This window comes from Clinocottus analis, unplaced genomic scaffold (genome assembly GCF_023055335.1).
Source record: "Clinocottus analis isolate CAN_PGR_092001 unplaced genomic scaffold, fCliAna1.0.p SCAF_16, whole genome shotgun sequence".
Lineage (NCBI taxonomy): Eukaryota > Metazoa > Chordata > Actinopteri > Perciformes > Cottidae > Clinocottus > Clinocottus analis.
In genome coordinates this window covers 2,746,812-2,762,321 of record NW_027175887.1, presented here as the reverse complement: position 1 = coordinate 2,762,321, position 15,510 = coordinate 2,746,812, and the positions used below count along the sequence as shown (strand labels likewise).

Here is a 15,510-nt window from a genome sequence, read left to right as displayed (position 1 = left end):
TAATAAAATAGTGTCGTTTTGTACTCACGTCTCACGTCTCCCGGTGCTCCGCATGGAGCGAGGATCCAAGATGGCGGAGACTGAGAGCGACTCGGAACTTTCCGGAGAGGTTCGGCAATTGACACAACCGAGCCATCTGATTGGTCGGAAAAAACCTGGGATAGCGTGATTGGCTCGTAGATGTTGACACAAGCTTTGGAGCCGTCTGATTGGCCGTGAAGAGTTGACAAAAGTTGACACACGGAAGATGAGAATCTCAGAGGCCGGAGTTTCTTCATGTGAAATTGGGCGTGCTTTACCCAGCATGCAATTCGCGGTGTAACTTGATAAATGTACAACTATTAATGTTAAAAACTGTTTAAGAGTCGCAAACTGTTGTGTTGTCGTGTTTTACCCTGATAAAGAGCGTTAGCTGTGGGTTATTAATTGTTGTTATGAAGTTCAAACCCTGACTGAAATAATGACGAGGAGGATAGGCAACTAGCAGACCGCCGAGACGGGGGATAGGAGCTTCAAACAGTCGGGACTGATGAGGCTTCACGAGACGGAGGACACGAGCTGCAGCGCTGCCGAGACGGAGGACAAGAGCTTCAAACTGACGGGACTGATGAGGCTTCACGAGACGGAGGACACGAGCTGCAGAGCTGCCGAGACGGAGGACAAGAGCTTCAAACTGACGGGACTGATGAGGCTTCACGAGACGGAGGACACGAGCTGCAGAGCTGCCGAGACGGAGGACAAGAGCTTCAAACTGACGGGACTGATGAGGCTTCACGAGACGGAGGACAACAGTAGCAAACTGGCAGACAGGGCTATCATCTGTGACAAGACACAGGCTGCTCAAGCCTGCTGCGACGCAACTGTGAGACTGAGGACGGGCGCTGCAGCCCACTGGGCTCACTGTTGCGCCAGACACGGGCTGCTGCGAGACAGGACGCACCTTTCTAACTACGACCAGTGCCTTCTCGATACTAAATGAAGAATAAAAACTTGTTTTCTTTGTGTCATTATTTGTGCGTAAAAGGAGAAGCTTGATGTTGAATGAAGAGATCAAGCTTCAAGGGATGAAGCTTCAAGCCTGGTACGGTAAATGTTGCTCTATACTCTATACTTTTCCTTCACTCCGCAGGCTCCGTGACCTGGCACATGCTGCTAACAGGCGCAACTGAGAGATGGAGGACGCGCCACTCTAGGGTGCGCGACTCTACCTGATATACTCTACATCTGTGACCAGGCACAGGCTGCTCACAGCGTGCTGCGGTACAGAGGATGCACACAGCCTGCCGAGCCCACGGTGGCGCGCGACGTTACATGCTCTGTGACCAGGCTGCTCAAGCCTGCTGCGACGCAACTGCGAGACTGAGGACGCGCGCTGCAGCCCGCTGGGCCCACGGTGGCACACGACGTTAAATGCTCTATGATCTGCCACGGGCTGCACACAGGACCCGCGCACCTTTCCAACTACGACCGGTGCCATCTCGACACTAAATGAAGAATAAAAAAATACTTGTTTTCTTTGTGTCATTATTTGTGCGTAAAAGGAGAAGCTTGATGTTGACTGAAGGGACCGCATCAAGCCTGGTACGGTAAACGTTGCTCTGTACTGTGCAGTCTTTTTCCTTCTCTGAGTCTGGCTGCAAAGTTTAACCCCTGCCACTGGACTCCTCCCATCTTCATGATGATTGGCTAAACTAACCATAAATATCTGCAAACAGAACTAAGTTCACTCAGATCATCTGTATCTTTGGTGGAGCTCCAGTCGGATCCTGGAAACATTTGAAACATCACCTCCTTTGAAACTCTGTCTCTGTCTCGATCCTTCATTCAGCAAATACGCGTAAAAGCTCATCAATGGAGGAAGTGAAGAGAGCCATCATTGCTGTGCTCCAGCACACTCTGCGCTGTCTTCACGCTCACGTTTCACTGTATGAGTTCAGGCTGCGGTATGAAGAGCCGCATGGTCTCGTTGTTGTCCTTCTCCGTGACGGAGAGAGTCTGGCTGCACTCTTCATCTCTCACCTGCTGCATGGGAACCCCCCTGACCCAGCTGTGTAGAGTACGCGTGCTTTTGCGTATCAAGAGAGGTTATTTGCGCTCCCACGTGAAGGACCGCCTCCTCTCTGCTTTTCTGTTCTCTCTTTGTATCGCTGCTATGTTTTTCTCTCCGTCTTGTCACAGTCCTGTTTGTTTGTTTTTTACCTTCCTGCCGGTGAAGCTTCGGATTTCACCTACGAGAAGACAACCTCCCGCTCTTTCCACGGAGATCAGCGGTTAGGCATGAAGTTCCTGTGTGGAGCCTCGGGCGTAACACAGTCGGTTAAGCCCTGCCAGTCTTCTTGCCGTTTAATAGCCACTTTCCACGGTGGCTCACGACAGACCAGGCTCTGAGACCAGGCACGGTCTGGTCACTAGGACGCACGCTGCAGCCGGCCGAGCCCACGTTGGCGCACGACTCTACATGCTCTACCCTACATGCTCTGTGACCAGACACGGGCTGCACACAGACGAGAAAGAGGAGGAAGAGAAAGAGGACGCGCGCACATGTCCGACTATACGACCGGTGCCTTCTCGACACTAAATGAAGAATAAAAAATACTTGTTTTCTTTGTGTCATTATTTGTGCGTAAAATGAGACGCTTGATGTTGAATGAAGGGACCGCTTCAAGCCTGGTACAGTAAACGTTGCTCTGGACTGTCTTTTTAATTCACTCAGCAGGCTCCGTGACCTGGCACGTGCTGCTCACAGGCGCAACTGAGAGACGGAGGACGCGCGCTGCAGCCCGCTGGGCCCACGGTGGCGCACGACTCTACATCTGTGACCAGGCACAGGCTGCTCACAGCGTGCTGCGGTACAGAGGATGCACACAGCCTGCCGAGCCCACGGTGGCGCGCGACGTTACATGCTCTGTGACCAGGCTGCTCAAGCCTGCTGCGACGCAACTGCGAGACTGAGGACGCGCGCTGCAGCCCGCTGGGGCACACGACGTTAAATGCTCTATGATCTGCCACGGGCTGCACACAGGTTGCCGCAAGACAGGACCCGCGCACCTTTCCAACTACGACCGGTGCCATCTCGACACTAAATGAAGAATAAAAAAATACTTGTTTTCTTTGTGTCATTATTTGTGCGTAAAAGGAGAAGCTTGATGTTGACTGAAGGGACCGCATCAAGCCTGGTACGGTAAACGTTGCTCTGTACTGTGCAGTCTTTTTCCTTCTCTGAGTCTGGCTGCAACGTTTAACCCCTGCCACTGGACTCCTCCCATCTCCATGATGATTGGCTAAACTAACCATAAATATCTGCAAACAGAACTAAGTTCACTCAGATCATCTGTATCTTTGGTGGAGGTCCAGTCGGATCCTGGAAACATTTGAAACATCACCTCCTTTGAAACTCTGTCTATGTCTCGATCCTTCATTCAGCAAATACGCGTAAAAGCTCATCAATGGAGGAAGTGCAGAGAGCCATCATTGCTGTGCTCCAGCACACTCTGCGCTGTCTTCACGCTCACGTTTCACTGTATGAGTTCAGGCTGCGGTATGAAGAGCCGCATGGTCTCGTTGTTGTCCTTCTCCGTGACGGAGAGAGTCTGGCTGCACTCTTCATCTCTCACCTGCTGCATGGGAACCCCCCTGACCCAGCTGTGTAGAGTACGCACGCTTCCTCGTATGGAGAGAGGCGACAAGTGAACAGGCACAGGCTGCTGAGAGAAGCTGCTGCGGGACGGAGGACGCGCGCTTGTAGTTTTTTTGTTCTTCTCATCCTTTCAATAAAACACTTGCTGACTTGAAACTGGGTCCCTGAATGCACCACATCTTGTGGCGTGACATATAAACAGAGTCTTTATTGTGATTTTGGTGCCATTTTAATGTTTTTATCAAGTCATGATGAAAGAAACTCGGGACAACATTGTGAGATCAAAATTAGTATAATCGAAATATTTTGGTTACCCATCACATTTACATGAAAGTCCAACAAACCCTGAATGGAGGTTATGTGTCTTGTTGTCTCTGTGAAAATGTGTCCGACTGAAGAGCTTCATTCTAGAGCACAATCATCCTGTGTGTCTTCATGAACAAGTTCACCATCTCACTGAACGTGCGTAAAAGGAGAAGCGTGATGTTGAATGAACGGACCGCTTCAAGTCTGGTGAAGTTGATCCGTACTCCCGCAGTCTTCTTCCTCCTCTGAGTCTGCTGCAAAGTTTACCTCCTCCCTCTGGACTCCAAACACATAGAGTTCACAGCCGAAGATATGTGAGAGTTCAGCGCTCAAATGTGTGCGTTTTCGTGCATGCTATATCATTTCCCAACAGCAGGAACCGCTAGTTGTCCACTCTGTGTGATTATTTGTGTGAAAGACTTTGATTCCCATTGGAAGCAAAGACACCAGCGGCAGGCAGCTCTGGTGATCTAAATGTCCGTTTATGGGAAAGTTCCTCCGTAGTTGCAGTCTCTTGCCTGTCAGGTACACGGTCCGATCCCCGCGCCAGACAGTAAATTCCTTTTCTATTGTTGTTTCACCCGGTGTCAACTACTACGACTCCTCTTCCCTGTGTCGAAGGAATGTAAAAGATTATTCAGCCTGAAGCTGAATGGCGGTTTTAGCTCCCTTAGATCAGTGTTGGTCCCGCAACCACTAGGTTGCGTGTTCAATCCCCGCTCAACACATTGTTTTCCTCCGGGCCAGGAGCACGCACTCCACGGCCCAACGCACAAGGATGGCACAGGATGTGTGGCTGTGCTGTGGCCGGTCACACAAGGCGCATAGGCTCTGTGCCTCTGTGGCCAGAGCGACAGCCCGGACGCAGAAGGCACATAGGCTGTGTGGTGATTCAACCTTCCCAGCATCAGAGTGACAGAAAACATACTATTAACAGTTGTTTGACTCTATAAGCATGAGAGTGATAGACCAGGTCTGACAATCCCAGGCTGCCTACAACTTTGGCTTTCTGAGAACCTCTCTGTGACTGGCCGCAGAGTTGAACCCATCCCACTGGACTCCTCCGATATCTACCATGGAAGAAGTGAAGAGAGTGATTGTCACTGTGCTCCAGCACGCACTGCGGCGTCTTCGTGCTCACATTTCTCGGTATGAATTGAGGATGCGATCTGAAGAGCCTCACGGTCTCGTTGTTGTCCTTCTCCGTGACGGCGAGAGGCTGGCCGTAGTCTTCATCTCTCGTCTGCTGAAGAGGAACCCCCCTGACTCAGCTGTGTAGAGTATGCACGCTTTTGCATATCAAGCCAGCTTATTTGCACTCCCACGTGAAGAGGGACAGCCTCCTCTCTGCCCTTCTCCCAGTGGCTGATGTTCATTATTTGTGCAATGTTTCTCCCTCCGTCGTGTCACAGCCCGCACGTAAAGGTGTGCAGCAGTGCGCACAACCCACCAGCGTGTCTTTAGACCAATAATCCCCACCGCACATGGTCAACAACTGGAACTGAGCTTCGGTTTGCACTTGCGAGAAGAGGACCTGCCGCTCTTTCCACAGAGATCAGCGGCGAGGCCTGAAGATCCTGTGTCAAGCCCTGGCCGTCACACAGTCCATCCCTCCATCCAGTCTTCCCGCCGTATAGGAACCACTTTCCGGCTGGGACCAGTGAGGAGGACGCGGACGCAACAAAGCCACTTTCTGGCCCGAAGCGAGGGCGCGCACCTCCGCTTGACAGACAGTTTGCTGCCGGCCTCGTCAGCCGCTTCAAGGAGCGCCACACGAGCCTCTAAGTGACTATTCTTCCTGTTTGCTGGCTGGTCCGTCTTCACCCGCACCTCCTTGTTGTTTACTCTTGTCATCCATTCAATAAGACACTTTTTTAAAAATGAACTCTGCCAACCCTTTCCTACTATGACCGGTTCTTTCTTGACACTTAAAGAATAAAAAAAACATTGTGAAATACTTGTCCACTCTGTGTGATTATTTGTGTGAAAGACTTTGATTCCCCTTGGAAGCAAAGACACCAGCAGCAGGCAGCTCTGGTGATCTAAATGTCCGTTTATGGGAAAGTTCCTCCGTAGTTGCAGTCTCTTGCCTGTCAGGTACACGGTCCGATCCCCGTGCCAGACAGTAAATTCATTTTCCATTGTTGTACATATTCAATAATATATAAGTGTAAGTTCAGAAACTTAATTGTATATATTCTATATATCAGACACTGATGGAACAGCGCTGTGTATTACATATTTTTCAACCAAAAATGCTTTGTGCTGGTTAACAACATTCCTTACCCATTCAGTTGAACAACCCTCAAAGTTCACACAACATTCCTTAGTTTTGGTGCAAGCTGATCGAGGCAGGAGGACAGTGTGTTTTTGGAGAGCTCTTGTGTCAAACTCAAGGCCCGCTACGCCATTTTATGTTTCCCACAACGGCTTGAAAGCCATGAAATTCGTTTTCAGTGAGTCACGGGCCTTTGCATGGGCATGAAAATCTTAAATGCAGTGCCGTGTATTCAATATCCTCAATGCTGTTCAGAAGTTATACAACTATTATGTGTGTTGTATTACCTCATGTCCTTAAGATGCACATTGGGGTTTTTAATTGAGAAAAGGGAATATTTCTGTGTTTGGCATGCTGTGATATGCCGTACTAGCTCAGGTTAAAACTGCACCAGACCACACGCATGTTCTTGTTAGCTCACAATTATTTGTTGGACCAGAGTTAATTCCTTCTCAACTGTGACAAAAAAGCTTTGAACAAAGTTAATATAGTTACGTTTGATCTTTGTCTTTTTGAATTTCGTCTGTTTGGAGTTTGATCTTTGAGGAATGTTGGTTTCTTTACCCTAAATTAAATGGATTCATGTCACAGTAACAGAGACATCTGCTTACATATATGTTTACATTTATATAAACGCACGCATAATCTTTTTACACTTCAATAAGCAAAAATCAAGTACAAAGACAGTTATTTAACAATATGTTCGTTCGTAGTTAAATTTATAGTGTTACAGTTACAAGGGCGACCATGATGCTGATGTGGCCCCATTGTAGAGGTTGACCGGGTCTGTGGGGGCGGGGCTAAACGAGGGCTGGACGGCGGAGAGTTTTTCAGTGGAACAAGCTGCCAGGGTGAGGGGCAGATGTACTTGATCATACCCAGGGCCATAGTGCGAATCGGTTTGGGTTCTGGGATGGGGATGTCAATGTCCATGATGACGGGGTCTGAGATGGTGGGGTCAGATGGCGAGGTCACTTGATGGTGAGTCCTGTGGTGCAGACCAGTTCCAGACTGTGGCCGTGGTCGTAGGTGGGGAAATTGATGTGCTGAGTGAAGTGGAAGCATCCAAGAACGTCCAGAAATTCGGTGTGTGTTTTACAGTCAGAGAAGTCGATGTTGAAGTCACCGAGCAGCGGGATGGAAGGTGAGAAGGAGCAGAGCGGGGTCAGGAATTTGGATAGGTCGGAGAGGAAGGAAGTGTTGGGTTTGGGGGTCAGCTGTTTAAATGAGGATGGCATTTGGATGGTAGTCAGGCTGGTTTTTATGTGTTGATGGAGGACAGCGGCGACTCCTCCTCCACTGTGGGAGTGGTTTGGTTTAATGCATATAGTCCAGGTGTGTTTGGTTTTGTTTCAGTGAGACAGATCATATCAGGGTTGTTGTCGGTATGAATTCATTGATGATTAGGCATTTGTTGCTTTGTGACCGGCGGTTAAACAGAACAATCTTCAAGGAGTGTTTTGTCATTGGTTGAAAGGCTTTGGGTAGAGGCTTGCTCTGGTGCAGATTCCACAGAAAAAGGAGTCGACAGAAGCGGGTAAGAGGGTTAATGACAGCTCGGGCCAGCAAGGGGAGCTGTTGCTGGAAACTGTGTGTGTGTGTGTGTGTGTGTGTACGTGTGTGTGTGTGTGTGTGTGTGTGTGTGTGAAGAGTAAATCCGTCAGGCTTGTGGACAGTAATGGGAATGTATGTTTTATTCTTAGTTGTAGTTTATCTTTTACAAACTTTTAATGCAACACATTTTCTGTCAAATGCAAAATGTTACACCATTCCCGTGGCTGTTATCAAGGAATCACTCACTTCTGGGGACAGGCCATGAATTAGGGAAGAAGACCCTTTAAACTACAGAGGGTCTAGTCCTTTGTTCTGGCCGCCACCTGAAACAACAGGCTCCTTTGTTGACCCCTACCTTTGATCTCTGTGTCTAAATACCTGTGTGATGTCACTCTTCAGTGCATCCTTGATCAATGGTGACTCTGTGTAACGATGCCTCTTTCATAGACAAGTTCTGGTCTTACGATGTTCATCATTTCAGCTTAAGGTAATTTTTACCGTCACAGTGCTCAGTTCTTGTATTACACTAGATGCACTCCAAAGATCACAGATCTCCTCAGCACGAGGAAGTCTCTTTCCAGACTGGAGAGCAGCAAATGAAGTCCAAAGTGATTCACAACTAAATAATTTGGACAAACAAATCGTCACAGCTTCCTTAATGGTGGCTGCTTCTTTTGTAGAAGCGTGTTGCAAATCCAAAAAGCCGGCCTGGCTGAAAGAAAGAGTAAAGGTAAACATTTGCTCTACGTTACATATTAATATCTGCCATTGAACTTTTTTTTTATCAGGCTAAATAAACCAAAACAATTGGCTCAATCCAAATTCAGATAAATAGTACATGTGGTTAAGTTATCTTGTCTAAACAAAAGCCTCAATAAGAGCAGAGCTCATGTTTCCATAGTTTCAAGTGACACCTAGTGGCAGTAATATGGAACCCACTTATAATTTAAACACTGGCTGAAAATGCAAAAAAAAAATTACTTTTTTTCAGACCTCTTTTCTAAATAAAAGAGGAAGTAGAGGATTGTTTGTTAGCTACTGTTTATCAGGTCCAATGCCACATGTCACACGCGCACAACTCAACTCAAACAGCAGCACGTTCTAAAAAAGACGTTCCACTTTATTTCAAAAATTAATCAGCATACAACATACAGAGAAATAGTGCGTCAGATCTGTTGTGCCAGCCTACATGTTTCATTACCACAATAACACATGTATTATGTGATTCCTCATTGACTGGCCATGCGTTCCAGGTTTGCGTAGCAGATTTAAAAAGGTCTCTGGCAGTGTGTGGAGACGTTTGAGAAAGTGTGTTCATTTACATTCATATGCGGCAACTGTCAGATAGATTTAAATTGAGGAAAAATACATTTGTTATGTCATTCAGTAATTCTGATTGCCCGAGATATGACATTAACTGCTTTTAATGAAGATTTTTTTTCTTATTTTCTTTTGCAGAATAAAGGTGTTCCTTCGCTCTTCTGGAGGCGACAGGAAGTAGAAAGACCCGAGTGGTTAAAATGATCCTTCCAAGGCCTTCCCCGTTTGCAGTTAGTCCTCTCTGGACTTTATTTTGCTGCACAGGATCATGGAAACAGCCATAGCACAAATCTGGGGAGTATATAAATATTAGTATGATACGCAATAAAAAGTAAAGTAAGTAACTCATCTAAAGTGGGGCGAGAGATGAGGTCGTACCTCCAGCACTGCAACTCCCAGGCCCACTGTCACAATCACCATGGTGTTGCTATCAATCATCTCCCTGATCTTTGGGAAGCACCCGCTAACTCTCTGAGCGGAGAAAAGTGGCAGTAAAAGAGGAGTGAAAACACGTTATGAATAAAATCAATGTTTGGGATCGTGCACGTGGGTGTCTTATTGTCGTTTCTACTTCTTCCAAAGCTCATACGTACCGGGGCACTTTCAGCCGCCGATTGGTCACAGGAGCTCACCAAGCCCGGGCAGCACTGTGGGGGGTAGTGATTGATGTTGTTCACATAATATGGCGAGTCCGTGAAGTCGGAGGAGTTGTAGAATCCACAACATTTCAACTAACGTGGAGACAAAAGAGAACGCGTCAGGCCAAGCATCAGGGAAAACGACCACGCTTCAGCTCAGCAGTTACACACCGTGGTCATGGTGGTGTTCCACAGGCCCGTGGTGTCGGGGTTTTTCCCGAAGTCCTTCTTGATGTTCTGAAGGGCGGCTTTGCCGAGCTTGGTGAACATCTCGTTGGCCTAAAAGGCAAAAATACAGGAGAGTTTTTGTTCAGGTACCTGAACATGATGGTGGAAGAGTTCCTCCGTTGACTTACCAGGGGCCTGAACACCAAGATCACCACGGCTCCTGCAACCTGTGCTATGAACACCGCCAGGACAATGATGAAAAACTAGCGGGGGAAAAAAAAGAATGTGAGATCATTTATTGGAATGGAGTTTTTTAAATCAACATTTCCTCAACCCGGAAGTCAGAAAAACATCTCGGCATCGTACGCTTTGGCAAAACCCAACAGGTGTACCTCATGTGTGTTATATTAGTAAAGGTTAAACGATTGGATTGGTTTATGCCACTGAACTACTTGGTCGAGGTGAGGAACAAACCTGGTTCTTAACTGTTTTTTGTTTGTTAAAGTAATAACATATCGTGACATGGGGGTGAATAAATAACAACTGCCCCTCAGCAGACTTCCTCACTCAAAATTGCTTCAGAAACATAACAAGTGTTGCGTAACAAGCGTAAAGTCGCACGAGCAGTAGTTTCCTGGGTGAAAGTCTTGTGTTTGTTTGACCCAGTGGACTTCCTCACTGGTTATACTTAACCACGTAATTTTCAATAACAGTCACTCAATGTACTAAGTGACTTGAGTGAATGCAAAGACGTCCACATTCAACTTAACAGTGGTGCGCAGAAATGTATAAATACAAAATGAAAATTCATGGCAACTTCTGATGGCATTTCTGAAGGAAAAAATAGTTTTCATTCATTTCATTGTATGAATTCCTCATCAGCCTATAGTAAGCCACATTGAGTGTCTTTCCTCCCACCATTTTTGCAGCTTTTTCATATTGTGAAGGCTGGAAATTAGTAGAGAAAAGAGAAAAACTGTGACAGAATGTGACTAGACTTAACTCACACAGTGACATACATGAAACACGTGACTTAAATGTCACTCAAGCTCCCACTGGAGACACACAAAAACACATCAGACCAGTGTTAGGACCGTAACGTTCCCCAAATACATGAAACACATATAAATATCATGTTCCTGTATTGGATTTCTATAGTTTGAGGTTCAACACATGATGTCATGATGTCCCCTCCTAAAGGCAACCAACTGTGGAAAATGAGCCGTTGTTTTAAAGAGAGTTTTGTGAAATAAAAACGCTGACTCATCCTTTCCCCCTCCACAAAGCAGCAGCAGAAGATAGACAGGCCTACCAGCATCAGCATGCACTTGCTCTCATGGATGGCGCCGAAGCAGCCCAGGAAGCCGATGATGAGCAGCAGCAGTCCGGTGGCGATCAGCAGGTAGCCCACGTTGATCACCTGGTTGAACTCGTCCGGTGCGCCTTCGATTTTCCCGAGGAAGCTGAAGATGGAGCCGCTGTCCACCTTCACCCAGATCCCGACGCCCAGGATGCCGGCACCAGCCAACTGGGGGAGGGGGGGAGAGGGGGAAGCATGAGACGGTTTTTACAAGTTGGAGTACTACTCATCCTGTGAAAACAGAAGCAGGGCAGCTTTAATGAAGGATGAGATGCATTGTGGGACTTGTGGGATCCAACTTTTTGGAGCTAGAAGTGGTCTAAGGCCGGATATATTGGCCTCTGCTGATACAAATTGGACCATTCATTCTTTTAGTTCAACAACTTCAAGGCTGTGCACCTGATGTGTTTCTGACCAGTACGTATATCTTTGCATGTTCAACATTCTCTTACTTCAAATCAAATTTGGTCTTTCAAAAGGATACATTTCTGTCCTTAAAGTTACTTACAATGCTTTGCAATCTTTCACCGAGCAGCTCTACTCGTGATTCACACGGAGGTCAAATGAAAAACTGGCAACGTTCTTTAGAGAAGTACGTCTCATGAAACATTCAAACTTACAAAGATGATGCCATTGAAGACAAACATCATGGCTTTGAGGAATCCAAAGCATCCCATTTTTTCTGCGGTTGTTTCTTCTATAGATGGAAGGGGGGGGAAACAGAAGAGAGAAGACACCGGTCCATCAGTACTGCCCAACATTCATTGACGTCTCTACAAGGAATTTTTGGTCTCGTGACAGATTTGATGTGACGAATTCAAAGACGTCTGTTCATTCGTCATGAAGCCAATCTGACACCAATTTGTTCGCACGACACAGTCATGTGTGTGTGTGTGTGTGTGTGTGTGTGTGTGTGTGCACACATCAGTCATAGCATGGCGCTAAGTGTGACTGTGTCATTGTGCACTGCCGATTAGGTGACACATTAACAGTGGGACTGTGATGTGAGAGGGAGAGAGCAGGGGAGGAAGGGGGAGGAGGGGAAAACACCTGCTACGTTCCCAACTCTCCTCACCCTTGACCCTTTTGTGAGCTTCATAACTTATCTTTTCTCAAACACTTCAAGAGCGCTCCGTGCCTTTGGTCCCCACTCCGAGGACATTCACTGCTCATATCGCCTTACAGGAGGAGGGAAAGGCTTTGTTGGCTTCAGAATTAATAGTACAAAGGTAACGTTTGAGGAAGTATACGACTCCAATGTGTTTTCTGGAAAGTCTTTCACTGGAGCCGGTATGCAAATGAGAAAACAAATCGCACTCATGGAAATGTTCTCGCCCCCCTGACCCACCCCAATTTGCATTCAAATTGAGAATGTTTTGCTCGGACACTCGAGCGTCATAAACCCATCAACTTCCCTATTGAAGTATTCAGGTAACTCGGACACACATGCTGTGTATGAAAAGACACAGTGTGTGTGTGTGTGTGTGTGTATTTGCATGAGTATTCGCCTTCGTGGAGAACAATACTTGTGCAGTGACGTCAGAACCAATGGAGGGGCACAACATCAAATACCTCCACACCTCCTGACACCTGAATGCACCACACGCTGCCTTCAGTGCCTTCACACAGACACTAGACAGCGGTATCCGTCTCCATCATCTCGTCTCCATCCTGTCTCCAAATCTTCTTCCTCCTCCTCCTCCTCCCTTCACAACCTCTACTGTTCTCACTGCCAGATTGACACTTTCCAAAATGACTGTGTGTGTGTGTGTGTGTGTGTGTGTGTGTGTGTGTGTGACCTCCCAGTTGGGAAACAGTGCCCTTTGTTTGTCGTGACAAAACAGACAAAGTGTTATCCCCAAACGACAATGACTGAGCAGAACTGGGCTGTGTAGCAACGGGCTGCGCTCTGAGGGATGTCCCTCAGAGCCTGTTGCACTTCATCTGCACCTTGCTGTTCACTTATCTCTGCCTATTTTAATCCCCTCAACATCTACAGTGAATGTCCCCTCAGGCAAAACATTTCGTTATAAAAGATATTTGTATATATACACACACATATATATAGTTTTTGTCGTTTGTTGAAGTGTGTATTAACTGTCACAGGGAGCTCTGGTCTCCATCACGTTAATGATTCTGAAGCCAGAGCGGAAACATAACCAGTTGTTGCCTTGACTCCCCAAAAGTCTCTCACCGCTGAGCCCTTCCTTCACTTCCTCGTGGTCAGCAAAATAGTCTGTGTGTGTGTGTGTGTGTGTGTGTGTGTGTCTGGTGATGTATTAACAAGCCAGAGTCCCATGCGAAATACATAAAACAACAACTGCGACGAAAAACCAATAAAAGTCACTGAGGAGAACATGACTGTAATCAAGATCAAGAGCAACAACCCAAAACTCTCCTCTCGCTCACTGACCGGGGGTTTTCCAGAAAGCGGGTCATGTTGAAACTCAGAGTAAGTTAACCCTGAGTTTAGGTAAACTCTGAGTTATCCTTCCAGAAAGAGAGGTAACTGAAACTCTGAGTCAGTCACCATGGTAACAGACTCTGTGAACGTAACCTGCTGGCTGGCAGGTTTTCTCCAAGAAACCAGAGTTTCTACCTGTCTGCTCCCACATGGAGAAAGCTGTAGACATGGATTACCCATTCCCACCAAATCGGATTGACGTCGAAGCCTTACAGATTAAAAATGCTTCACGTCACGAGAGTCTTCTGACCAGATGAGACGTGTTATCATTCCAGAGGAACATCTGTTAGAAGCTACCGCTGGTGCTGTGACGTCAGAGCAAACGGTTTTTGCAAACGGTAGTTTTCTTTCCAACATCGGGGCTGCAGAGCACTTCAGCAAGGCAACAGCTTGTAGAGCTGTGAGGAAAAGTAGCCTCAACACTTTAATGAGTATTGTAACGTGTGTTGGTGTCGCTGCAGCGTCACACTTCAAATGACTTCATTAGGTATAACATAAAAATGTGGAAGTGTCTCCTATGTGGGGTATCAAGTGAGAAGACGTGTAAAAACAACATTTTATTCGGGGATTCATTTACTATTTCAAGTAGCCACTGAATTAATATTTACCTTGTTTAATAGCCTGAGTCAATTATTAAAAATTGAATTAAAATTAAAGCCAGGCGCAATCACAGCCTAGCAATATGTTTTTATATTTCATTTTTAGCTGCTTCCAGGTCCTTTTTACACCTGTTGGATTGCACCTAAATGAAAATCACCCTGCAGGAGCACCTCCACCTCCATCAAGTGAAATACGTTGCTCTGTTATTTACCGTTGTCATGGAGACTCGTGATATCGGGGCTCCATTGATGATGGCTTTTTATAATCCTCATGCACGCGCTCAACTCAGGGTGAACATACTCAGAGCTGATTGAACTAACGCAGAGCATCTGTCCTGGACCGGAAACTCAGAGTTTCCCATCTCAGAGTAAGTCAACTCAGAGTTTAGGGACAGACTCGGGGTTTGTTGAACCTCCTTTCTGGAATACCCCCCCAGCTTCCATCAAACACACACACACACGCGCACGCGCGCGCACACAGACACAGAGATGAATTTCAAAGGACGCCATTGAGCGGAATACTTGCAGCAGGTCTCAGGGGACAAAGGATCCTTGTTGGATGGATCTCTTCCTGCGCTGGCTCGGAAAACAAAGCCAACAAGCCGGAGAGGAGCGAGAGCCTGAAGCCAGAGGTGATCTGCGTCCTGGCAGTCCTCTCCTTACCTTGTGCACACGTATGTGAAGGTGTGTGTTGGTCCCGGGACGCGCCGCGGGTCACCGGGAGTCTCTCCCTCCAACTGCTGATGGAGCAGTTACTGAGGAGCGGACTGCCAGTCACCGCGGTTCTTCTTCTTCTGCTTCTTCTTCTTCTTCTTCTTCTTCTTCTTCTTCTTCTTCTTCTTCTTCTTCTTCTTCTTCTTCTTCTGCTTCTTCTTCTTCTTCTTCTGAAACCCCTGAGCCCTCAGTGTGCTTCCTGTCGCTCCCTGAGAGACTTCGGGTAACTTTTTGGTTGTTTGTTTGTCCCCAGCTTTCGGCTTTCAATGTTTAAGGCTGTCCGGCGGTTAATAAGCACCGTTAGGGAGGGGGAACAAGGGGCGTGGCCTAAGCAGCTGCGCGGTAACTACCAGACATCACCATGGTGACGGGGAGAGAGAGAGAGAGAGAGAGAGAGAGAGAGAGAGAGAGAGAGAGAGAGAGAGAGAAGGGGGGCGGGGGGGGGTGAAGAAAGGGGGGTTGGAGAGAGAGA

The 15,510-nt window shown here is 47.1% G+C and overlaps 1 protein-coding gene across 2 annotated transcripts; it reads right to left on the bottom strand.

Annotated features, from left to right (window-relative positions):
* Positions 1 to 9,183: 9,183 nt before the first annotated feature.
* tspan34b (tetraspanin 34b) lies at positions 9,184 to 15,349 on the bottom strand. 2 transcript variants are annotated; one of them, XM_068578498.1, is made up of 8 exons: positions 14,851 to 15,349; positions 11,882 to 11,958; positions 11,214 to 11,429; positions 10,090 to 10,164; positions 9,905 to 10,012; positions 9,689 to 9,826; positions 9,474 to 9,566; positions 9,184 to 9,386 (listed from the first exon to the last, which is right to left on the bottom strand). In XM_068578498.1, the coding sequence occupies exons 2-8, from the start codon at positions 11,936 to 11,938 to the stop codon at positions 9,327 to 9,329; spliced, it is 747 nt and encodes a 248-aa protein (XP_068434599.1). In that variant the 5' UTR covers positions 11,939 to 11,958; positions 14,851 to 15,349; the 3' UTR covers positions 9,184 to 9,326. The 2 variants fall into 2 exon arrangements, with proteins under 2 accessions (XP_068434599.1, XP_068434598.1); XM_068578497.1 differs by having other exon boundaries at positions 14,988 to 15,348.
* Positions 15,350 to 15,510: the final 161 nt, after the last annotated feature.

Coding starts and splice junctions, on each gene's coding strand:
- tspan34b (XM_068578498.1), bottom strand. CDS start 11,938: ATGGGATGCTTTGGATTCCTCAAAGCCATGATGTTTGTCTTCAATGGC. Junction 10,013..10,089: donor TCTTGGTGTTCAGGCCCCTG/GTAAGTCAACGG, acceptor TTTGCCTTTTAG/GCCAACGAGATGTTCACCAA. Junction 9,387..9,473: donor TGGGAGTTGCAGTGCTGGAG/GTACGACCTCAT, acceptor TATACTCCCCAG/ATTTGTGCTATGGCTGTTTC.